Genomic DNA, 26,226 nt, shown 5'->3' with positions numbered 1-26,226 from the left:
ATTGTATGACTGCTGTCATCTGTTTTGTCTAACATCCTCATCTAGTGATAACGTGAGTCCCTCCCCATCCTTTGGGAATCCCCTCCTCCCAGACTTGAACTAAATTCCTAATCAGAGTTCCCTGCTTCCTGACCAGCAGTGAATGTGCCCAGGACCGGCCATCCTAGTATCCTAGGACCGGCCATCATAGTATCCTGGGCCACACAACCCAAACTAGGCCAAAGAGAATCCTCCCTTTGGAGACAGACATATCCATCTTTGCCATATTGCTTCCCAGCAGTTATTTGGTTACCAGCCATTTCTGAATGTATCAAGGTAGCTAGCTAGGATATGTTGTGAGGTTCATTTTTGTTTAGCTGTTTATCAAGGACATTTTTTTCCTATATATGATATTAATCTAATCTGGAGATACTGCGTTTCCTTATTATTTCATCTCCACAGTTGGAATACATAATCTTCCATTTCGTTTAGTTTAAAAAAATAAATTTTAGTGCCATCTACAATGGAATTGACTGCATTGTTGAATAAAGTATGGTTTATTTAAAAAATCATTAAGTGTTACCACTTGCTAGGCACGGTGCTAGGAGGCACTGTGGATTCGGAATGGAATAAGACATAGGTCCCGTCTGACAGGACACAATGCAGTAAAAAAAGTCATGTTAAATGTGCAGAATTTAGGGGTTATAGGAGTGTGGACAGTAGGGGCAGTTCACTCAGCCAAAGGATAGGCAGTCAGGGAAGGCTTCACAGAGGAGGTGACATTTGAGTTGAGTTGTATCTTGAAATGAAAACTGATCAAGAAAGCATATTCCACGAAAAAGAAAAAAAAATCAGCAAAGAACAGAAACCTGATTCTCCACAACTAATATTAAATTGTCAAAGTGATTTTTAAATTAGTCTCTTTTTATTCCTTTTTGGTTTTTGTTTGTTGGCTGCTATATCCCCATTTCTCACTGTCACTCAAATCAGGGTTTACACATATACATACTTATGCTGCCACTCTCCCACTGCCCACAGCCACCATGGCACTCATCTCTAACCAAACACAGAATTCTTTCCTTAGAGAGTCTACTCAACACTACATTCCATTATTCATAAAGTAGAAAGAGTCAATCATTATTAATAAAGGAGACTGTGTGAGAGAAACTTGCTTACCGTTTCTAATTCGATTGGGCAGAGACATGCAAAGGGTGGACATACAGATGTTAAGGCAGAGAGGCCTGGTTCTAAAACGTCACTTGGGCATTTTTTTGAAGTTCCAAATCTTAGGACACACCCCAGACTGATTAAATCTCAATCTGTGGAGGTGAGGGAAAGGCTTCAGTATTTTCAAAGCTTCGCAAATTATTTACAATGTACAGACTAGTATGAGGACGACTGCCATAAAGAGTCTTTGTTAGAAAAAGCCAAATTCATCACAGATTTGGAGTGAATAACCGAATTGCAGCTCCTAGGAAGAGGATGTTCTAGGGCAAGAGGGAGGCCTCTGAATCTGGGCTCTGGTTAATAAGCAGATACCAAGAGTGAAGACCAGAGGGGGCATCATCACCAAGGGGGGCAGAACCAGGGATGTTAGCTGTGTCCATAAAGCTGAGCTGAAGAGCTGGCCTTAGGCACCATTTTAAAAAAATCAGTTTTCATGGCCTGATGCCAAATCTTCTTAGAAATGGTCATTTTTTATTTTCAGTTCTTTCTATTTTTTTAGAAATGGGTAAGTACTAAAGCTTTAAAAGCAATCAGCATAACAACTGAATGAGCATAATTCTGCTACATTCAACTTTCTTTCAAGGTATTAAATCTGCATACAGGGGGAAAAAAGTCCAGCTACTTTTAAAAAATCAATGAAATTATATTATGCTGAATTTAAATGCACATGCTGCATAAACAGAATACTTGATAGTGCTACCATTTATTTGAAAGTCATTTTGACAACTCATTACTTAATTAGAATTTTGGGTTAGATTTAAAAGTACAGAAAGCATTGCTCTGAAAGCAGAGCCAATATCAATAGTATCTTAATCTCTTTGCAAAAAAAAAAAATCTACCTTTTAATTACACTACAATGACTCAAAATCTTGAGAAAAAGTCTCCAACTCTCACATTCATTCAGAATTTTAAAATCTCTCTCATGGGAGGAAAGGTAAGAGGAAAGAGTTTTCAAGACTTTTCTATATCTTAATGTCCTTTTTAACTTCGAATGTAAAAATGTATTTGTACTGATACAGTACTGTGAAATAAAAATCAAGAATGTAATGAGGGCTTCCCTGGTGACGCAGTGATTGAGAGTCCGCCTGCCGATACAGGGGACACGGGTTCGTGCCCCAGTCCGGGAAGATCCCACATGCCGCAGAGCGGCTGGGCCCGTGAGCCATGGCCGCTGAGCCTGCGCGTCCGGAGCCTGTGCTCCGCAACGGGAGAGGCCACAACAGTGAGGGGCCCGCGTACCGGGAAAAAAAAAAAAAAAGAATATGATGAAGTTCAAAAGCACCTCCTCTTTTTCTGCACAAGGAACAATTTTACTGATTTAAATTAGAAAGGTCTAGTTGGGGGAAGGAGAAAGGGAAGGCAGAAGAGAGAAACAGGTGATCTGTGAACCAGAGCTGATCCTTAACTGCTCCCTAATAGAGGGAGAAGACTAAGGATTTTTGGAGCCAAACAAAAGTAATAAAGTGGAAAATGAAGTTTTAAAATCCACACACATAACTGAATATATCTATTTTCTTTTAGGCAAAGTAATTTTACAAAAGTAAATTTGATCTCAAATGATTTCACTCTTTTTCCATCTCTGAACTGAAAAGAAACAGGTCTAAGCCCAGTCTAGTGTACAAGTTCAAAATACTTAAATGACCCATACCACCTATTCAGAAAACACAATGCAAGTGAGCTGTATTAGTGTCTGGTTAAAAATTACCTTATCTGTTCTTGGTTAAAAATCACCTTATCTATTCTTTGTTCCTTGCAAGTTCCGTTGAAGCATGCTCCCTAAGAGACAAAGAAAGGACTCTGTAAAATTCAGTTCCCAATATAGGGACCCTCTAGCCTGTCCTGGTGGGATAAGTGCTCTCAGGAATGGAGCACCCTCTAGAGGCCAGGATTCCAGATAGTCTCTTCCCATCCATTAGAGCCACTTTTCTCAAGTACAATCCCTGCAGGAACATCATCAGCATTATCTGAGAACTGGTTAGAATGCAAATTCGGGGGCCCTACCTGACTTACTACTTTGGGGCTACTATAACAAAATACCACAAACTGGGTACCTTATTAAGAACAGAAATTTATTTCTTACAGCTCTGGAGGGTGGAAGTCTAAGATCAAGGTGCCAGCTGATTCAGCCTCTGGTGGGAGCCCACTTCCTAGCTTATAGATTACACCTTGTAGCTGTGATCTCACATGGTGGAGGAGGAAAGGGAGTTTTCTTGGGCCTCTTTTATAAGGGCACTAATCTTATTCATCAGAGCTCCATCCTCATGACCTGATCACCCCCAAGTGTCCCACCTCCTAATATCATCTCCTTGGGGATTAGGATTTCAACATATGAATTTTGGGGACACAATCATTCAGATCATATAGCACCACCTTAGGCCAACTGAATCAGAAACCTCTGTGGTGGGGTGCAGCAATCTGTGTTTTAACAAGCCCTCCAGGTGATTCTGATGCACACTATATTTGAGAATAACTGACCTCAAACATGTCAGAGGATGAAGGTGTTACTGTGTAAAAAAATTATACAGGCATGAATTAAGCTAAACTGTCTTTCCTCCAAGCAGATTAAAAACAAAACAAAACAAACAAACAAAAACTAAGTTGATGCTTATATCAAGCAAATACAAGGAGCTATAATTTAAGAAATGTCATGAGACCAAACTGTGGTTTAGAACTAATGTATGAAAAAAAGGTTTCAGCAATTCTGGAATTATCCTCAAAATATGGCTTTAAAGAATGATTGTGTCCCTTCATGGAAATGATAAAGGAAATGTTAGTGTATAATGCCATAAATATAAGAAGAGTATGGGGAACCTCAACACCTATACCACCACTGATGGAGAGGACTAAGTAGTGTCATGGACCTTTAACCCTTCCCATTTATTCAGGACTGCAATCTGTCACAAACCAGTTCATGGTTATCTGACTACAGAATGAGGCTGAACATGTCCAAGGAGGAAATGAAAATAACAATCAAAAAAACACTTTCTATATTTTTCATGATCTTTTTTATTTAACATATATAGTACATGTAAACTGGCATAAAATTCATAAAAATACAATTCCCCTATGCATTATCACTTTATTTCTGATACATCCTTTCATTTTCTCCTTAATATCACTGTTCTATTTTAACACTACGCTGTTTCTGCTAAGCACTTTTAGAGGCTTATCTTTTTATAGAAATAATGCCCCAATTTTGTTTTTTTTATGTCATAGCAATAGCTATTTTATCACTTCCTTGCCCATCCTAACCTTCCTCACACTAAAGCAAAATATTTTTAAATGCTAAAAATGCATAAAATACTGAGCTTTAATACTATTTTGTCACGTATATCAAACCTACCACTACTCTGTGCTGCCATAAAAGATGTTAATGATCTGCAGCACCGGCTGCTACCAGATGTGACCAAGGCTGAGTGGGCAGTGTAGCCCAAAGCCTCTGTTCTAAACTTACTGGCCTAAAATATACTCATAGTTTGCTGGTGGAGTTACATCAATAAATACTGTTATAAAAGGAGTCTTCTGGCAAAAAAAAAAAAAAAAAACTAATTTGATTACTTTTATCTTTTCCCAGCATATGAAACAGTTATAACAGTATTTTAATGTTTTTCCTATATAGAATTTCAAATAATTACATGTGAACTTACTGGGAAAGGAATTCCTGAAAGGTGGGAAGAAGAGAGAACTTTAAAAGTAAAATTTTTTTTTAAAAATTGTAACTGCTGGATGTATAAAACATATTTACGAGAGAAACAATGGCAAATAAAGCAGAGCACACACTTCCGCTCTTCCTGCCCATGGTGCCTCTCATCCTCCTCGACCTCAAGTGCCCACTTGCCATTTTTCTGCATTGCTTCATCATTGCTCAAATTCTACTCCTAATCCACAACTCCCCAGATGCTTCCTTGTTTTCTGACTGGCAAAAGACCAAGAAATAAGTCACCCGGTAAGTGAGAAAGAGGGGGCAGGCACCTGAAGACACTGACAATCTCCGCTGGAAGGAGGCTCCCTGGGAGAGGCGGGCTCTGGGGCAGGCTGGGGGCTGCACAGTCCTCAGCCCAGGCTGTCTCGGCAGCTGTCTGCTCTAAGCAAGCTAGTGCCTCCCCCAGACCAGGCTTGTCCTTGGGCTCTGGTGAGAAGGCAGAAAGAGAACAGCTCTTCACTGGCTCCCCGGAGTGGGCACCGGAAACCATCCCTGAGGACTCAGGTCTCAAGGACAATCCACAATGAGGTTAATCTGCCTGTGGTTAATAAAGAGAACACTGTGTAATTAAACGTGTAGTCTACCAGAGTCATGGTTTGCTTAGAACGTTAAATCTTAAAACCATTTCTCAAAACTATGAGGATTCACTGTTTTGAAGAATCTCATTTCACACAAATTAACTTTTAAGAAACAAAAATTCATACTAGGAACTTAAAGCAGGTTGGAAAATTTTCCAAATAAAAATAAACAGGAAAGAAAAAAAACAAAGAGGAAGGCTGAATATACTCATTCCTCATACTGAAATGATGTTTTTTGGAACCAAAATTATAACATAAGGTTTAAGGCTTCGTCTTATTAAAGACAGGCAATTTTAAAAGTAAAATATAAAAACTCCATTCACTTATCATTATTCATTTACTTATTTGACAAAAAAAATTAGTCATATTTTATTATATCTTAATAGTAAAAGAAAAATTACCACATACTACAGTCTACTGTTCCACTATAAATTATGTCTACTCAAATATACATTAGTTTCTAGATGCATTATATTTGTGGTTGTTCAAAATAGTTTTCTTAAGTCTACAATTATACATGAAAAATTTTAAGTGGTTTAAAGTTATTAAAATATAAACATTTGAACAATACTAAAAATGAATACTAAAAATACACAATTGTCATTAAATTTTTTAAACCAAGAATAAGTACTTGATAAGCAACTAAATGTGTAAATAGCACTTATTTGACAAAGAATATTGAGAAAGAGAGAGACAGACAGACAGACGCACACACACTAATGCCACATGGTTGGTAGTTAACAGGAATTTGGTCTTAAGGACTAGGTCCAAGAGCTTGGATTAATAACAGGCAGGAAATGCTTCATTAACGAGAGCAACAGAGAACAAAAGAATGTGAAGAAGTGAAACAGAGTTCTACATAGCAAATATGCATGTCTGCCCCATCTATTCTTACTGAAGTTGATGACAGGGGCTGACTTGACTGAGGAACTTACAATAATCGCTGAAATGTTCAAAAGACAACAGCAAAACGCAGAGAAAAAAGCAAGTGGCATCAATAGTCCACGAACTGTAAAATGAGCCCCTAAACAGTCCGTAAGTGACTATATTTTCATATCACCCTTGTCACGACCCATCATATTTTTTATACAGGTAGCTTTGCTCACTTTAGGACAAATATTTAAGTCAAGTACAAGCATATACTCATTTGCATAGCAAATTTTAAGGGGTGCATTGAAATAGTAACCAACTGATAAACGTATAAGTATTTTTACAATCAGAATGACATTCAAATTGACCAAATAAGATATTTTTTGTTTGAAAACAGTTACTTATAAAAGTTTTGGGGATTTGAATTAAAAACAAGGCATGAGCTATTAGCAAAACATGAAAACCATTACTGGTGGACTTCTCTGTAGGCAGCGGTCATTCCTCTATAACTTCTAAGACTTTGTAAACACTATTCTGGAATACAGTGGTGAAGTGAGGCTTGGACTCCTTTACTAAGAGGGTACATAAGGGAGGTTTCCCAGCATTAGCAGGATCTTCCACATCCCAGATTTCAGGCATACTGCAACCAGGCCTAGAAAAGTTAACGTGCAGATTAAAAATCAATGTACATTATATAATGGCAGATAAAGGAACACACTTTTTATGTTCCTACTCTCATGTCATTTTTTTCTACTTAGTTTTTTTTTTTTAAATCCTATCATAGTTATTTATATTTATGTAAGCTACCATAAATCCTCTTGAGAACAAGGTGAACACAGCGAAGGTAACTATAAAGAAAGAAAAGACATATAATATACATGAATTCAGGTGGTGGGGTAGGAAATCTCAGTTGAATTCTGCCTCAGCTACTTACCAAGAATTTTGTGTTGGGTAGTTCACTCAGTCTCCCTCTCCACATTTGTAAAATGGGAAGTACCCATGACATAAGGGATTAAGGGAGAGACTGTATCAAGCACGTACTCAGTGGTAATATACTGACACAGAACATTATACAGGCGTCCCTCCGGGAGATCGCGGATTTGGTTCCAGACCACCACAATAAAGCAAACATTGCAATAAAAGTGAGTTACATGAATTTTTTAGTTTCCAAGTGCATATAAAAGTTATGTTTATATTGAAGTCTATTAAGTGTGCAGTAGAATTACACACCTTAATTTAAAAATTCTTTATTGCTAAAATAACGTTAACCATCACTGAGCCTTCAGTGATAAGGCTTCACAATCTTTTTGCTGGCGGGGGGCCTTGCTTTGATGTTGATGGCTACTGACTGATTAGGGTGATGGTTGCAGACAGCGGGGGTGGCCGTGGCAATTTCTTAAAATAAGACAATAATGAAGTTTGCCACCTTGATGGACTTTTCCTTTCATGAATGATTTCTCTGTAGCATGCAAGGCTGTTTGACAGTGTTTTACCCACAGTAGAACTTCCTTCAAAATTGGAATCAGTACTCTCAAACCCTGCTGCTGCTTTATCAACTGAGTTTATATAATATTCTAAATCCTTTGTTGTCATTTTAACAATCTTCACAGCATCTTCACCAGGAGCAGATTCCATCTCAAAAAATTACTTTCTTTGCTTATGCATAAGAAGTAACTCCTCATCCATTAGTTTTATCATGAGATTACATCAATTCAGTCACATCTTCAGGCTCCACTTCTACTTCTGGTTGTCTTGCTATTTCTACCACATCTGCAGTTACTGCCTCCACTGAAGTCTTGAACCCCTCAAAGTCATCCATGAGGGCTGGAATCAGCTTCTTCCAAGCTCCTGCTAATGTTGAGACCTTGAGCTCTTCCCATGAATCACAAAGGTTCTTAATGGTATCTAGAATGGTGGATCCTTTCCAAAAAGGTTTTCAACTGACTTTGCCCAGATCCATCAGAGGAATCACTAGCTATGGCAGTTATAGCCTTATAAAATATATTTCTTAAATTATAAGACTTGGAAATTACTCTTGATCTATGGGCTGCAGAATGGATGTTGCATGAGCAGGCGTGAAAACGTTAATCTTGTCTGTCGTACATCCATCAGAGCTCTTGGGTGACCAGGTGCATTGTCAATGAGCAGTCATATTTTGAAATGAATCTTTTTCTCCCGAGCAGTAGGTCTCAACAGCGGGCTTAACAAAATCAGTAAACCATGTTGTAAATAAACAGTTCTGCTGTCACCCAGGCTCTGTTGTTCCATTTATAGAGCACAGGCAAAACAGGTTTAGCATAATTCATAAGGGCCCTAGGATTTTCAGAATGATAAATGGAGCACTGGCTTCAACTTCAAGTCATCAGCTGCTTTGGCCTCTAATAAGAGAGTCAGCCTGTTCTTTGAAGCTTTGGAGCCAGGCATGGACTTATCCTCTCTAGCTATGAAAGTCCTAGATGGCATCTTCTTCCAATAGAAGGCTATTTCATCATTGAAAATCTGTTGTTTAGGGTAGCCACCTTCATTAATGATCTTAGCTAGATCTTCTGGATAACTTGCTGCAGCTTCTACATCAGCACTTGCCACTTCATCTTGCGCTTTGATGTTATGGAGACGGCTTCTTTCCCTAAACCTCATGAACCAAACTCTATAGTTTCAAACTTTTCTTCTGCAGCTTCCTTACCTTCTCAGCCTTCATAGAACTGAAGAGAGTTAGGGCCTTGCTCTGAATTAGGCTTTGGGTTAAGGAAATGTTGTGACTGGTCTGATCTTCCATCCAGACCACTAAAACTTTCTCCATATCAGCAATAAGGCTGTTTCACTTTCTTATCGTTCATGTATTCATTGGAGTAGCACTTTTAATTTCTTTCAAGAACTTTTCCTTTGCATTCACAATGTGGCTAACTGTTTGGCACAAGAGACCTAGCTTTTGGCCAATCTTGGCTTTTGACATGCTTTCCTTACTAAACTTAAACATTTCTAACTTTTGATTTAAAGTGAGAGACATGCAGCTCTTTCACTTGAACACTTAGAGGCCACTGAAAGGTTATTAATTGGCCTGTGTCTCAGGGAGTAGGGAGGCCCAAGGAGAGGGAGAGAGATGGGGGGAATGGCTGGTTGGTAGAACAGTCAGGACACACACACCCATCAAGTTTGCCATCTTATATGGGTACAGTACATGGTGCCCCCAAACAATTACAATAGTAACGTCAAAGATCACCTAATCAGTAACTGATATATTACTTTCAAATCTATATTACCTACTTTATAATCATCAATGTAATAACTGATTCAGGGAATTATAAGAAGTGGATGCAAGAACTACCTGGTGAAAGGCTATTGATTATAAAGGAGATTTGTCTCCTTAAAATGGAGAAAATTGGGGAACATTCTTTAATCAAGTGATCAAACTTAGCATCACCAATAATAGAACAAAGTGACAGGTACCTACCAAAGTGACATAATGGAAAGTACACATCTTCTATGTACTATTCTTGCCAAATTTTGTCAAACTGAATCTAATCATGTGGAATAAATTAGACAAATCCAAATGTGGGACATTCTTACAAGACAACTGGGCTGGACTCTTCCAAATATCAATAGAAACAAAAAAGGTGAAAGGAATTTCACAATGTTTATGTTTTTTTTTTAATATTAAAAACAGAAAAATCAAGGAAAAATTATAGAGATTTGCAACAGCTTATGGTTTGTCATAGTTGTTTCACTTTTCTTTATAAGAGAAAAAACCATTTCCAACAAGTCCCTTTTATTCCCAATGGCAATCCCACCCCCCTGCTCTCCACCACGAGGCAAGCACTAGACAGAAATGCACATGCTTTCTCCTTTTCAATAACATTTTTAATTTAAAGGTAACCTTCACCCAAAAAGTGTCAAAATATAAACCTATCAAAATAAATAAGTGAGTCACTGTCACCTCCAACACCGTTTCTCAGAGGTGGCTTCTATAAACAATCCAGCATACATTCTGCTAGACCTTTTCACGTTCAGACATACAAGCACACAAAAACATAGGCACAGACATATTTATATTCACAGATGCTCCTGGGTTGCTTTTACAAAAACAAGATTAATCTGGGACTCCTCACTTAGCAATGAAAAGTGGTCATTGTTGCACTTCATAAAGACCTACTTTATGCTTTTTCATAGATGCTAGTACTTGTATGTATTATTTAACCACTCTTTTATGGATGGATGTTTTAATTGTTTCTCATTTTGTCATTATAAAACAATGCTGATATAAACAATGTTATGCCCATATTTTTCTGTAAGCTAAACTTCTAGAAGCAGCACTATCACTATACAATTTTCACTTTGTTTCTATCAAAGTATCTCCCAAAAAGGTATTACCAGTGAGTGTTCCTGCAAAGAGTGTTCACTGCACACTTTCTTGCACACCCTTGTCGACACTAGATTCTATCGATGTACGAAAATATGACTGAACTTGGATTTTCTATGTTTTAATTTTCTCACACATACTAAGGCCAAACCGTTATTACACTGCAGGCCAATGACAGTAGAGAGTAAAACATATATGAAGTACCAGCTACTGAGTTCAATTGCTTTCAGGAAAAGAAGAGGGCAAAGAGCTGCCTTTGTGAGCTCTGTCTAACATCCTTTAGTCCTTTTCTGAGTTTTCTGAAGTTTCCCCAGGCCAGCCAGCTACATCTTTAAAATGGCATTAGTGAAAATCTGAATAATTTTCTTCTGAATTCACGTATTTTAATTTTATGTCAACTCTATTATGGGAATTAATGAGAAAGAGAGCAGAGAACTGAGAATAAAAAAGGAGTTAATTAAAAACTCATCTACAACTTGCATTTGAGTATATTTTCCTACTTGTATTTGAACACAGGGTATCAAGTATTTAAGGAATAATCAAGCACACAATTAACCCACTCTGTTAATGAGAGCACATAAATACAGTGCCCACCAAGGTGCCAAGCACAGTTTAAGCTCCAGATAGATATTAGTCCCTCTTCCCTTTCTTCTCCTATTTGAATTCCCCACTTGCTCCCCCTGTTCTGCCATAGCTTTCTTTTCCAGTAACATACAGCTGTCTCAGGCTGGCATAACAGAAAGAATTGGAGAGTGAGGGCCAAGGGAATAAAGAAGATCCCGATTCTGGCAGAGAGCTCTCTGGCCAGAAACTCAGTTCTTCCTTCTGCAAAGGTATGTGCTAAGTATTAGTCCTTCTTCCCTTTCCTCTTCTGTCTGAGCCCTCCACCTGCTTCCCTGTCAGGACAGAAAGCACAGCTGTGTTTTGTCTCCAGCTTTAAGCAGAGTGCACCTATCTAAGATTTCCTGAGACTTATAATCCTGTAGTAGATAGTGTTCTTTCAGTAACTGAGCAGGGAAACCAGATGAGAGGAAGCCACTTCTTCAGCTTCCTCCCTCCCCACTCCTGCTGCAACAAATACAACAAGGGCAAGTCAAGGTCCAGAGGCGGGGAAGCTGGCACACACCTCCACCCCTCTCAACTCTCAGTCTTAATGCCTGTAAGTGAGCTCTAAATGGAGATGATCAGAAGCCAGTTACTTTACTGCTGACTTTGTTTAGTGTGCAAGATTTATTGCCATACTTCCTAAATTTGTCTTTTGATCCTTTCTTGTGTACAAAAACCAGTGCTCTGCCCATCAGAACATGAGACTACTACAACTATGCAAATCCAAGGAGCTCCGTCAACATCTTAGCTCCATCAACATCAACGGGCTTAGTTGCTCCACGGCATGTGGATCATCCCGGACCAGGGATTGAACCCATGTCCCCTGTACTGGCAGGCGGATTTTTAACCACTGCGCCACCAGGGAAGTCCCTTTTTTCTTTTCAGAATGAAGCACCTTAGCCTCTGCAATTTCCACATATTCAAAACACTATGCAGGAGGCTAGGAAAAAATGAAGACTCTTGAATCAAGGTTCCTCATTAGCTTGGAGAAAAAAGGTCATGAAATAATTTTTATGTTCCAGTAACCTACAGGTGTTTCAGGCTGGCATCACTGAACTGGAGAGTTGGAGAGTAAACCCTAAGTCAGTAAAGAAGATCCCAATGCTGGTGGAAATCTCTGCCAGAAAACTGAGTCCTTCTGACTGCAAATGTCAGCCCACCATTCATTTATTACAGTGTCTTCATCGAATTGTTATGAGAGATGCTTTATGACTTTTTGTCCTAAATTTATATAACAAAGTTAAAGTTTATGTATATAAGTTTCACATATATTCTTACGTTCATAAAGACTTAAAGCGTTTTCTAAATTATGACTCAATGACATTTTCTGTAGATCCTGATTAAATTCAAATCACCTGTGACATATTCAATGGAAAATCATTCAACAATAAAAATTTATTTGAGTTTCCTTGTGGGCAATGCTTGATAGGTACTGCGTCACAGAACTATCTTTACTCCTAAGTCAATATTTAATCATTTCATCTTAACACCCTTGTGTATTGTTGAAATACATGGTAAATGAGTATGATTAAGCCACAGATACAGCAATCTCCTGGAGACTTCTGTTTACTTAAAGAGTAGTGAGAATTTTAAAAATAACAGTATTCCATAAAATATCCTTGATTTCTGATAAAACTATTCCCTTCTGTATTCCTCATGGGGTGAATGCTCTAATATTTTAATAGCAAGCTATCATCTGCTGTCTAGTCACCCAAGTGTAACATTTCTAAATAGTCAACTTTAGAATTCACGTTTGCTTTTAAAATCTTACTCTTATTGCTCTACTCTGCTTAGTGAACTTCTCTGTGGAAATAGATACTTTTTAAAACTATAAACCCAAGAGAATACGGGTCACCGTAAGGTTAATTATTTTCCCACTCAAATAAGATGCAAAACAGAAAGAAAGAAGTTCACTCTGAGTTGATGCTGGGAGGGGGGTTCCCATCTATCACAGGATATGGTATGGTGCAGAGATGTGGTATGGACAAAGCTGCCTGACTTCATTATAATGAGACTCTCCATTATTTGGTTCCAGACTCCACAAGTCTTTTGAAAGAAAATACATCCAACTTTAAATAAAAGTTTCTCAAAAAGACAGCAAAGGCAAATATGAACAATTTGGGAAATTATCAATAAGTGCCAATACCTTTAAGGTAATGTGCACATGTAAATCATTATAAAATAAATAGATGTTTAAAATGACTAGAAAAGATTCCAAATAATTATCAAAAGAGCTTTTTCTGCTTATACTTTGCTATTATATACATCTCACACATACAACTAGTAAAGCACTTGCCATGAGACTGAATTAACTTTAATGTCTTCTGAATATAAAATACTGTATTGAGTACTCACTTGGATCTTCTTATACACCAGGACTCTTCCAGAACGTAGTAATTCACTTGTAACTTTATCAATTCTCGCTTCACTTCTTCAGCTGCTTTTCGACTATACATTGAATATACTATTTTTGTTCTGGCTCTAAAGAAAAATAATTAGGCAGAAGATTTTCAAGATCAAAAGAATGCAATCAACCTATTTGGACAAAAGCACTGAATGGAACTAGAAGAAAGTCTCTACAGAAGAACCAGATCAAGGGAACATTCTGCACAGGAGTTCCTGCTGAGGGGCACTGGGGAGGTCAATGGAGAAAAGCACAGGTAGCACAAGAGTCCTGAGAGAAAAAGTTCAGTTTAATGAATCTCTTCATTTCCAAACTTAGTCTTTTGGTTTGTTTGAGTGCTTGTTTTTGTTTTAAATTCTCCATCACTCTATCACAAGTAAGAGTATGAGCTACACAGACACAACTACAGGACTACTTTAAAGGTACAACAGTCCTAACTTTGAGAACAAACGATTAGCATTAAATGGGTCTCCATTTTATTCCTAATTTTAAAAAAAAACAAAATACAAAAAACGAAACTTATTCAACACAATTGCTCTGGAAATTAGTTTGCTAACATTGATTTTTTAATGAAAAAGCTTTTTATTTATAAAAGGTATGTCTTGCTGTTACACAAAATATTAATAAGGATTCACCAATTACTTAGGAAATGACTAGCTGATCAACCTAGAAATTGCATGAAAATTAAATCTATTTCCTTTACAAAGAGAACACAACACTCTAACTTATAAAAAATTAGTAAAAAAAGAAACAAGAAAACAAGATCATTCTAGTAGGCTATATTGGTGAAAATGAGAAAAAAATCCTCTTTGAATGGGATTCCATCTCAACTGACTCCTCAGAATTCAAGAAAAATAGCCTATAAGAAAACCTTAATAAAAACTATAGGCTAGTGAATCTTCCGGGGAACTTAAAAGGTGATGATAACTAATAAGGACCTGGGTGTTTGGAGCCCTGTAACCTGTATAAAACAGACATGGGGTGATTTCTTTTTACTGCCTAGGAGAGAAGATAACCCCAAAGACTGTAGTTTTATTGTCCTATGGGGCCTTAACAGTTTGAATTGAACTTAGCCATCTTATTTCAGCATTCTTTGTCCCCAAGCTCTATAAACCCCAGTTAACCATATCCTTTTGAAACACTTCTCATTATTTTGCTGGTTCCCTCACTCACTATTTGTAAGAAAAATTTGTTTTCAACAATGTGATATTTGTGTACTAACCTCAAACCTGCATCTTCATAATGTGGATGATTCACAATGGGCCGAAGTGCGGAGAGTTTAACACTTGCCATTGTAGGCATAGCACCTGCAAACACTGCATCTGCAAAGCAGGAAGGAAGGTCTTAGGAAGACACCTGGTGAGCATGACAAGGGGTCTCCTTCTGGTCAACTCAGTTACTTCCCAGGTGAAAAAGTTGAGGCCCAAATCATGATACAGAGTCAATGACAGAACCAGAATGAAGTCAGGTAGCTAATAAAATGGTGGTCAGCAACCAAGCCTGGATAAACTATTTTCCTTGGAAGATAAAGCCTCATCATATGTCTTATCATTGAGGATTTCTGTTTCTTTTGTTTGTTTTTAATGTCTTTTCTTGCTTCTAGGAAAGAAGTAACAAATTGACTAGGGAAGTTTTATAGCACCTAGGAATTCTGGAAGATGATTTAATATTCAGTCACTTGATACTCAGATGACAACAAAAACCTCTCTTTCTATACATGAATAAAATATCACATTCCATGAGTTCATTTCAAAAAGGAATGTGAAGGGCTAAGGTTAAAAATTAATTAGGAAAATAAGGATAACATAAATTATTTTAAATTGTGCCATGCAAAACTTTGGATATACTTTGAAAAAAATTAGAATTTATGTAAAATAGAGAAATAAATTACTAAGAAAATAGATGTAACATTTCCTTTGCAAACTACATAAGCAAGACTGACATCTCTCTCTTTCTGGATAATCTAGAAGCAGGATTGCTTAGAAAGATTGAAAGTAACTTGGGTTCAGGATTGTGCAGTTGTACATAGAACTGTAGGGAAAACCACAGCTAAATAATATGACCTTTTTTTACCTGGTTTAGTGCTATATTTAATCCACTCTATAAGTTCTTCTTGCGGCAAATTGCTGAACTCCCCTACAATATTCCACTGGGTTTGCAGATTTGCTGAACCTTGTATTGACATGGCTGCTAACACAGCAAAAACAACAGCACCAGGATGTACTTTGCAAAAGAGCCATCCAAATAGCTGAAACCAAATTAAGAATACATTGACAACTGTTAGTACAAACCAGCCTGCATCCAACTTCCCAGAGAAGAATACAGTCTCTGCTAGAATCCCTGATACAGGACTAATAATTATAAGGAAAAGTTCCAGAAACAATAACCTGAGGGATCAAAACAATTCTACCATTAGCCTAATATAGGTGGGACATGATTTAAGAAACTCTTCTGTCAACTTGCTCTACTCCCAGATTCGGGTAAGGCCAGGCCTACCTACATAATTTGCCAGGCTCAGTGCAAAATAAAAATGTGGGTTCCTTGGGACTTTCCTGGCAGTCCAGTGGCTGAGATTCCATGCTCCCACTGCAGGGGGCATGGGTTCAATCCCTGGTCAAGAACTAAGATCCCACATGCCACGTGGTGCAGCCAAAAAACAAAAAAAAATGTGGGTTCCTTGTCTGACATTTTTTAAGAAGTTCAAAACAGCAATAGCAGAGCATCAATCTAGGTGCAGAGTCCTTCTGAGTGTGGGCCCCTGGGCGATCATTGCTTTCTATCAATATCTGTAGTTATCATTCATGAATTCAGCCTGCACTGAATGAGTGTTTGTTGTACACCAAGGACTATTTTAGAAGTTAAAAGGATAAGGGATCTGCTTTGGCCCTTACCCCTTAGGAAAGATTAGTACAAAACCATGAAGAACTTTAATTATAAACAATTTAAAGAACTTTGGGTAATTTAATATTATTTTAGGGCCACTCAATAACAAAGGCTGGGGTAAAATTATCATAGCAGCTATAATGCCAACATAACAATCATCTCACCTGTCTTGAGCAGATCAAGGAAGCCATAACGCACATGTGTGGCGTCAAAAAGAGTTTTAGTCTCATAATTAAAACACCAAGAACTGTATATGCTAACAGCTGCAATGCATGATAAACCAGCTGAAAGAAAGAGAAAATATTTTTACTCCTACTATTTGTGAAGTTTAAGAATATATTGTTAAATTGGTGAATATATGGAAAAGGGTACTTTTTCTTAGTAACAATATTTTGATTTCTGAAATAACATTTAATATTATAATCAATATTTTGATTTCTGAAAGTCTTAAAATTCACTTTCAAACTTGTCCCTTTTATTAGAGGGCTAAAATTATAAAGTCCCTAAGGGAAGTGGTCCTATAATTCTGCTCAGAATCAAGCCTAGGGTTAATAAAGCCCACATTTCTGAAACAGATGGAAATATGAAATACAGTATCATGAACTATAGTCACCATGCTGTTGCTGAGAGAGTAGATATTAAAAGTCCTCTTCACAAGAAAAAAAAAAGAAAAAAATTTGAGTAACTATGTATGGTAATGGATGTTAACTAGACTTATCATGGTGATATTCCACAATATATATAAATTCTAGTCATTACGTTGTACATCTGAAACTAATATAATATTATATGTCAATTATACCTCAATTAAAAAAAAAAAACCAGGCTGAATCACCAGGAGATGAGAACAGCAACCAGTCACATCTCTGAGGCCTCAGGGCAAGATGAGCAGAGAGAAAAGTGATCCCTAATCATGCGAAAGACACTCTGCATACGCGTCTAAATGGTCTCCAGCAATGAACTGCTATTACCTTGAGGATGATCAGAGCCGACCAAATGAGTTTCCTACCTGATTGCTCTAACAAATGAATGGTCATGTTTGTAGTATTCTCGTAAAAACACATGCAGGCCTATTTTGAAGATGATTAGTGACTTGCCAATAAAGTTAGAAAATGGAACTAGAAAGAAAAATCCAAACATATACAAACAATTAAAACAAGCCAAATTTTGGTAATATTAAGTCTTTACCTCTCCATGATCAAATTGGTGTTTTCTGAAATGGAAAAAGAAATACTATCATTGAATCACTACTGAAGCACTTACTTCAATCATGCGCATTTTTATCTTACAAATAGGAGTTTTACAACTTCTGTAATATGCCCTCAGGACACATACATGTAAATCAAAATAACTGAAAGTTATAAACCAAAACTGGTGCTACAGTCTTTTAAAAGTTTCTTTTGCATATCCCATATCTGACTACACGGATATTTATTAGGCCAACAAGGCTCGCTGGCTGTGTATCAGGTACCTCACTGGTAATATAACCTGGCAAAGCAGGGAGTGAAAAGAAACTCTGCAGCCCTCACAGTCCCATACCCCTACTTCCTGTCCTCAGCAGTCCCTCAGCTCTGCCGTAAATTCTAGCTGCTTTAGAGACAATTTAGGAAGCCACACACAAGATTTTTTTTCAGCAGCAGCTCTGGAATATAAAAATAGCCACATAATGCCAGCTTTACCTTTGCTTGACAGTTTTAATTTCCTAAGAAAGGATGCATCTTTTATAGGCCCATATATCCTCCCCACATCTCACTCCGGTCCCCTCCCGCACCCCGACCCCGTGTTGAGTCTCATCACAGCAGTGAGAGCAACCTTTTGAAAATGGGAATCCAGACATGCCACTCCCTTACTTAAAACTTTCCAATCGGCTATGGGGTTTTTTGTAATTAAAGTAAACTCTCAAATCCTTACCATGCTACACATAGTCCTCCTAATCTGGTTCCCCACCTCCCATCCTGGAAACTCATCTCCTACCAGGTTCCCTCTTGATCACTGTGCTCCAGTCACTGGACTAATTTTATGCCTTAAAGCATCAGAGAGCTGCCTTTGACTCCCATATTCAATGCCCCTGACCTTGATCACTCCCACTCCATTTCCCTGTTTTATCTTCTCACAGAAAACACAGTTTTCACTTATTGGTTTATTTGATTATCATATGTCTCTCCTAACTAAAATGAACCCTTCAGGAGGACCAGGTACAAATCCATCCATCCACTCAATTTCATTGAGCCTTGAGCAGTAAACAAGATGGAAAAAAATCCGTGCCCTCACAGAATTTACATATAAGTTGAAGGAGACAAACAAAAAGCAAATAAACATACATCACATGGCGATAAATACTGCGGGGAAAAAAGGAAACAGGGTAAAAGATGCAGGGAGTGCTCGGTGACTGGGATGGCATATATTATCAGTGTGGTCACCAACTGAGTGACATCTGAGCATAGCCTGAAGGAGCTGAGAGTTTGAGCCTGAGGATCCCTCAGGGAAGAAGAGCACTTCAGGCAGAGAGAACAGACATGGCAAAGCCTCATGGTAGCAGGCTCCCTGATAGGCTAACAACAAAGATGGCATGATTAGGGAGAAGAGAGAGCAAGGAGCAGAATGAGATGAGGGAGATCCAGGAGAACGGTACTGACAGGGAAGCACATTCTAAGGCTCAGTACTGTGGTCACAAAATTTGAGATTCTCATTAGACACCCAAGTAGAAATGACAAACAGGGAATCGTATGTATAAATCTGGAGCTCAAGGGAGAAGTCTGGATCAGAGACACAAATGTGCGACTTGATAACACATACCTTCTCTAACCTAAACACTGATATATTTCCAAGACCTAGAAAACAATGCCTAGCACATAGAGTTCAATCTTTTTTTTGAATGAATGAATGAGCAAATGATTCAATTAACCCCTAAGGTAGGTTAATTGAATAGGTAGCACACAATCTGATTTGAGGACTTGCTTTCAAATATATTGATGTGTTAGCAAACAGTAAAATTACTGGGCAAATGAAGGAAGTGAAATGGATCCTCCTTTATTCTTCTTTCATGCCAAGTAAAAATTGTCAGTTACCATTTACCGAGCACCTAAAATGTTAATATGATCATTACATTCCATTAACTCTGATCTTACAACTATTTATTATCCTACTTACAACTATTTATTATCCTAACTGGCAGCTCAGGAAAACAGGTTACAGAGGTAGTAAGAGGCGAAGCCCGGTCTATATATTGACTGGTTTCAGAGTCAATATATTTTCTACTTCATCATGCTGTCTCTATCCTACTTTATCCCCTAGCTCCCTGAATAAAGGAGATACTGATACTCACACCTTGAGAATTAAAATGTATGTCCTACCTCTCCCCTTTTTACATTGGCATATGACTTTGGTACTTATGCAAAATGAAATGTCGATGTGCCATTCTCCTTTCCAAAAAGCTCTGATCCTACCTGAATTGAGAGCCCCGTGAAGCTCAGTGCTTTTCTATAGTTACTTCTATAGTTGAGTTATTATTGAAAAGACTCTTTTGTTTCTGTGAAAAGTTCCACCTTTCTCTTCCAGAGGTGCATACTATAGTTATAACGGTAGCCCCTTTCTGAGCTCTTAAAAAAACTTCATCTCAATTGAAGAGAAATTTTGGCATTACATACCAGAAGCTTTTTTCTTTTCCCCAGCCCTCAAAGGCATCAGGTAGAAGTAAGGGCACAGTTACAGTAAATTGTTTCTAAACGAGAACAAGGATTGCCTCAAGAGTGCATGCAATTAATTTATCACTGGTTGGAGGTGAAAGAACAATAGATAAGGCTGTGTGTTATAAAAGAAAATATATAGACACACAAATTCAATAATCTCTACTCCCCCAAAAAATCCCACAAAAGAATGAAATTAGAATTAAAACTTCCTTTGCTCCATCCTCTAATCCCATGCTCCTAACAGTTACAAGTTTTATCCTTCCATATCCCTCCTATGTACGAAGACACATACAAAACCTTTATATTTTAAACAAAAGTGTAATCATCATGTATATGTCTTGTAATTTTTTAATTCAAGGATGTATGATGAAGTGTTTCCATAAAGAAATCCCACTTTATGACTGGGTCATAAGTAAATCAATCCCGCACTAGTGGATATTTTGGTTGTTCGCATTTTCCACATTACATACACCACCACAGTGGGCATCTCTGTACCATCACCTCCGCATTTCCGTGAGCATTTCTAGGGGACACATTTTCACTGGTGAAACTGCAGAGTTAAAGGACAGGTCCACTGTATGTTTTGCTTGTATTGCCTAACTGCCCAACCACCCACTTCCTCCCACACTTGCAAGCACTGGGTATTATTAATTTTTACAAACTTGATAAGTAAAAAGGCTTTCACTTTTATCTTTACCATGGGACGGAGCACTTTTTCATGTATCTGTAAGTCATGCATAAGTCTTGACTCACTCAACTACTATTCTTTCCTATGTGCCAGGCACTGCATATAAACCATTGAACTGAACAGAAATGACCCCATCCCCATTCAGGAGACACAGGCAACACATCAGTATGTAAGCACACATGGTGACAAATGCCGAGAGAAAGAAAAAGGGTGTGACGGTGGAGAATAACAAGGAAGGAGACAAGGGATCTACTCAGAAATGATGGTCAGGAAGGCCTTCTTGAAGGAGGTGGCATTTAAGCAAGGATTAAAGGAGTGAGTCACGCCAAGCCAGGCTGCGGAAAGCAGGAGGCACAATTACAGACTTAGGGTACGACCACTGCAAAACTGCAGAGGCAGGAGACTACTTGTCATGGTCAAAGAGCAGAAAGGAGATCTGTGGGACATTAGTATAGTGGAAAAGGGAAAATGGGAATTTTTTTTTTTTCTCAATTGCCCATTTGAGTCTTTCACTCATTTTTCAAATGGGTTTTTAGTATTTTTCTTATTACTTTATAGCAGTTCTTTATGTATGATGGTCATTAGGCCCTTGTTATAATCTGCAACTATTTTCTCCAAGTTGTATTTTTCTTTAAACAGTGCTTACAGTATTTTACCAAACCAAAGAATTTATCTGGTCAACCTTGTCAATCTTTCTTTCTAGCTTACAGGCTTTATGTCATACTTAACAAGGCGTCTCTAACCCTAAAATTATAAAAATAATCTCTTGGTTTATTTGAGAGCTTCATTTTTCTTTTCTATATTTAAATCTTTGCTCCATCTGGAATTTATTTTATGTAAAAATGAGGTGTGGGTCCACTTTTACATTTCCCTGCTCTTCTCTCAAAAAGCTGTCCATTGGTCCTAAAACCATCAACAGAGTAATTTGTTTTCCCTGCCAAACTGAAGCACAAAGCTGTATCCTTCAAGTATAGATTAGTATAGGGCTACAGTCAGATCATACTGGATGGGATTTGGGGAATGAACAAGTGATGTGCTGAGCTCTACACAAATGGGGAATGATGAGAAAAGCGGAGAAGGGGGATGGCAACAATCGAAACACCAATTAACAAATGTTGAGTGTAAAACATGTAACTATAAAATTAATATACCGTAAATAACTACTTAATAAACAGAGGAGGCAACAAAATCATTAATGGCATATTTACCTTATATGTGTTTGTTGTTTAGTTAAGACACCCCACATGTCACTCACAATCTGCAAACAGATTTTTAAACATTTTATAACAGCTGTATTGGGAAAAAGAAAATTTCAAATAATGTATCTTCTAAACTTTCAAACTTTTATTTACTTAAAAATACAGAAGTATGGAGATAAGAAGTAATTCAGAAAATAGTAATTACAACAACAAAATCTTACATTTGTACAGTACTTCATCATATCTATATCCAACCCTGTTCAGATAAGTTTTATTATCCTCATTTTAAAAATGAGCAACAGGCTCAGAAAGATTAAATGATCTCCCTAAAGGTGGACAACGACTAAGAAGGGTCTTGAAACTTGACCTCTTGGCTTCCGATTCACCTTTAAGTGAATTCCACCATGCCCAGGTTGTTGGCAATGCCTCTCCTTAATTATACACACACATAACTGGAGAACTGGCTCAGGGACTGATAAGCACAACTAACTAAACACTGTGCTTTCATATTTAGCAGTCACTGGGAGGTCATCTAATCTGAAATCCTGTCCCCATTGTGGATGTCCTCTGTGACACTGCCTGATAGATTTTAATTCAGCCCTTGGAAGAATCAAACCTATAACACTTTCCTAATCAGTCCAGATCAACGCTGGTCCAAAGCCCTAACTCCTAGAATTGGCCATAATATTAAGGAGCCAAAATGAGTATAATCTTATTTCCAAGTGGTAGCCTTTTAAGTCTTTGACAAGAATTATCCTCTTTCCATTTAAGTCTTTCTTCTTTACATCAAACATCCCACTCTCTTTGACCCCAATCTAGTCATTTTCATCATCTCTAGCCATCCAGGTTGCTATCTTTTTAATACATTCTGGATTGCCAACATCTAGTATTTTTTTATTACCTACTGGGTGCCCACCCACATAAAGAAAGCAAAGGAAGCAAAGAGCACAGAGCCTGGCATACAGCAGAAACTGACTAACCATAAACGGACAAGATTTAAAAAGGGCTGTGAGACTACAAAGCTGAATACTATACAACACTCAATGCGGGGGGGGGGGTAAAGGTACAGTCTGATTCTCACTCTTCCCTTGCTTTTTTAACGGACATGATGTGAGGCTGGTCATAACCTCTCTGACCTTATAATTTTGCACTTGTCAAAATGGAAATAATAATATCTGTGTACCCCATAATGCTGTTGAAGAACCAATTGAAATAAGGTATATGAAATGTTTTGGGAGATTATAAACATATGATGTAAATAATAATTATAGTACAGAATATTCTACAAATATATGACACTGTACTAACACAAAAATAATAGCTACAAATCAAGAAACTTTTAGGGTCTATCATTTTGATTACAGACTAACCCCAATTCATTCTCTTAAAACACCTGTACTTACAGAGTTCACCAACTCTTAAAAGAAAAAAGGAGGGACTATTACATCACTCTTTACTGAAGATTGGAACTTCCGTGGCCTGATTTATATGTGGACTTAAAATTTCATTATCAAAGTCAAGTTGGGAGTCTATTTTATCAAGTTTAGTAATACACTGTTAATATTCTATTTTTTCCTTTTGATTAATAATAAACTCTATCCAGACGTTAATGAATACTGCACAAATGACTTAGAAAGGCATATATTAAATATTTTAAAGAAATATTACATAAAAGTTAAAAGTGAATCAGTAATAATTCACATAAGCAAAAACAACTGTATCTGTGTCAATATGGTTCCTCTGATCCTATCTTTCAAAATACATGACTATCAAAACTTGAGCATCCTTTCCCTAGATCTACTTTATGCTGGCAACTAGCACAATGTTTTTAAGGCTTATAAATGTTCATCAAAGGCTATTAGTAAGAAAATACAGAATGTGTTTCAATAAATCTATATAAAATATTGTATTAGATTAACATGTAGCCTAGTATATGTAACTACACAAGAAATGAAGAAATAAGAAAATGTTCTATTATGAGAAAGTGCTCTTAAGTGATAGACCTACCTTTCTAATGATTGCAATAAACACGACAAGAACAACTGGAAGCAATAATGTCTTTGTATACCTCAGTGGAGTCTGAAATTCAAAGAGATGTTTTGTTAGAAGAAAAGATGATTTCAAATGAAATTTCAAATCATGATCCAAGTGAATTTTAAAACATGTTAGTAAAGAAACATAAGCATTCACCCATCTAGGGTCCAATCTACTCACTGACTCCCATTGTAAAAATGAAGATGCATTTCCATAGAAACGAACTTGCCCAAAATGTTGAGTTGAAAACACTAACAAATACAGTTCCCAAACACTTGTAAAACATGACTAGAAAGACTACTGTTCACTTTTGCACACTACTTTTCTAACTAGAGAGCATAACTTATTATTCACCTAGGGTCAGCAGAACTCCTTTAAATGGCATGAGCTTTACTGTGCATTTTATCTGGGATAAAAATCATAACCATGATCTCCAGATACACACACACACACACACACAATAATGACTAATGTTTATAAGAGGAATAAAAACATTTTTACGTTTCTTTGGTAACAGATAAAAAACTACAGAAAAATTTTTTTTATTAAAAAAGCCCCACACATTGTAATTCTATACACCTCTCGATAATTTGAGATCACAGTCTTAAACAAACCTGGGCTTGAAATTTCTAAATTGCAATTGATTTGCTTATTACCAACACTTTCCCTCAGAAAAATAATCTTACATCATTAAGTAAAATGATGTATGCCTTCCCCAATATGTTTATAAAGAGAAATCTAGCTTCAACCATATTAAAAATGCTGGTACATTTTAATTCTACAAAGTATACAGTAAGTAGCATTTTCTGATTTCCCTCTCCTTAGTCCAATTTTCTCACTATTCTGTATTAGACAAGTAATTTTCATAATTCATTATACAAAATGCATTCTTCATGAGTTAGAAATTCCATTAAAAAGAACTTTTATGTTTTCATTTTACTATTTACCTTTATAAACATTTGCATGTTATTATTTTAAAATAATAAATATATTTCTATTTTGTAATTTTTAAGTTATGTTTTAACCTACACAAAAGTCATAACTAAAACTATTTTTTATAGATCTAAACTTTCAAATTTTATTTACTTTTTTGGCCGCACTGAATGGCATGCGGGATTTTAGTTCCCCAACCAGGGATCAAACCCATGCCCCCTACAGTGGAAGCGCAGTCTTAACCACTGGACCACCAAGGAAGTCCCCTAAAATTATTTTATTATTTTAAAAGTTAGACATTTGCTAATAACAGTTAACAATAAATATAAGAAAAGTAGTAAGATACAGATGTTTAGTTTAAAAAGGAAGTATGTCAAAATTGAGTTAAAAGTATTTAACAAAATTTAATAAGGAGTTCAAACAATTTTAACATTATATTCCAAAAGTTTATTTAAAAGGTGTTTTTTAAATATTTCTTTTAAAAAGAAAATCATATTAGCATCAGATTTTCACAGCAACACTTTAGACCAGAAGATAGTAATTTATTTAGGATTCTCAAGGAAAGATAGGTGAGCCAAAGATTTTCTATCTAGCCAAACTGACCTTCGCACATAAAAGCCACTGATAAAATATTTTGAGCATGTAAAAATTCAGGGATTACTGCTCCCATGAGCCCTTCCTGAGGAATCCACTGGAGAGTAATCTTCACACAGCCAAGAAATGTGTTCTTCGATCCTACAACTCATAGTGTACAATAAAAACAATGATCTACAGAACTACGACAATGACAGGGATATAAAGATGACAGAAGAGTATGGGAGGTTATACGTGCTGACAATGAAGATACAATGGGACTCTTAAAAATGGGGTAAAAGGGGGAGAGTATATAAGAAGTAAAATAATCTCCCTGATTATAGTATTACAATAAATTAGAAATGGGTGGGAATAGGCATGGGGCAAGAAACGACTAGCTAAGTTCAGTATAACTCTCAGGAGGAAACCGATAGAAGGGACTAAGGTTAACATATATAAGTATTAATATAAAGGAAACAAAATTATAAAACTTCCTCAATGCC

The 26,226-nt window shown here is 37.0% G+C and overlaps 1 protein-coding gene across 4 annotated transcripts in view; it reads right to left on the bottom strand.

Moving 5' to 3' along the window:
* The window catches only part of DPY19L1 (dpy-19 like C-mannosyltransferase 1), a 126,766-nt gene that overhangs the window by 26,928 nt on the left and 73,612 nt on the right, over window positions 1-26,226 (bottom strand). For 2 of the 4 annotated variants that reach the window (XM_089917537.1, XM_089917539.1), the window contains 9 exons: window positions 24,191-24,262; window positions 22,193-22,242; window positions 17,796-17,820; window positions 16,772-16,891; window positions 15,798-15,972; window positions 14,947-15,046; window positions 13,676-13,801; window positions 6,828-7,009; window positions 3,211-5,447 (listed from right to left, as the gene is read on the bottom strand). In XM_089917537.1, coding sequence (XP_089773663.1) covers window positions 6,853-7,009; window positions 13,676-13,801; window positions 14,947-15,046; window positions 15,798-15,972; window positions 16,772-16,891; window positions 17,796-17,820; window positions 22,193-22,242; window positions 24,191-24,262 — 825 coding nt within the window. In that variant the 3' untranslated portion in view covers window positions 3,211-5,447; window positions 6,828-6,852. Of the gene's footprint in view, window positions 1-2,911; window positions 5,448-6,827; window positions 7,010-13,675; window positions 13,802-14,946; window positions 15,047-15,797; window positions 15,973-16,771; window positions 16,892-17,795; window positions 17,821-22,192; window positions 22,243-24,190; window positions 24,263-26,226 lie in introns of those variants that run through there. The other 2 variants (XM_022583561.2, XM_089917538.1) reach the window with 2 other exon arrangements.

This window comes from Delphinapterus leucas, chromosome 9 (assembly GCF_059928025.1).
Source record: "Delphinapterus leucas isolate spDelLeu-1000000601 "Yukka" chromosome 9, BTC_Dleu_Yukka2, whole genome shotgun sequence".
Lineage (NCBI taxonomy): Eukaryota > Metazoa > Chordata > Mammalia > Artiodactyla > Monodontidae > Delphinapterus > Delphinapterus leucas.
This window is presented reverse-complemented; position numbering and strand designations above follow the sequence as displayed.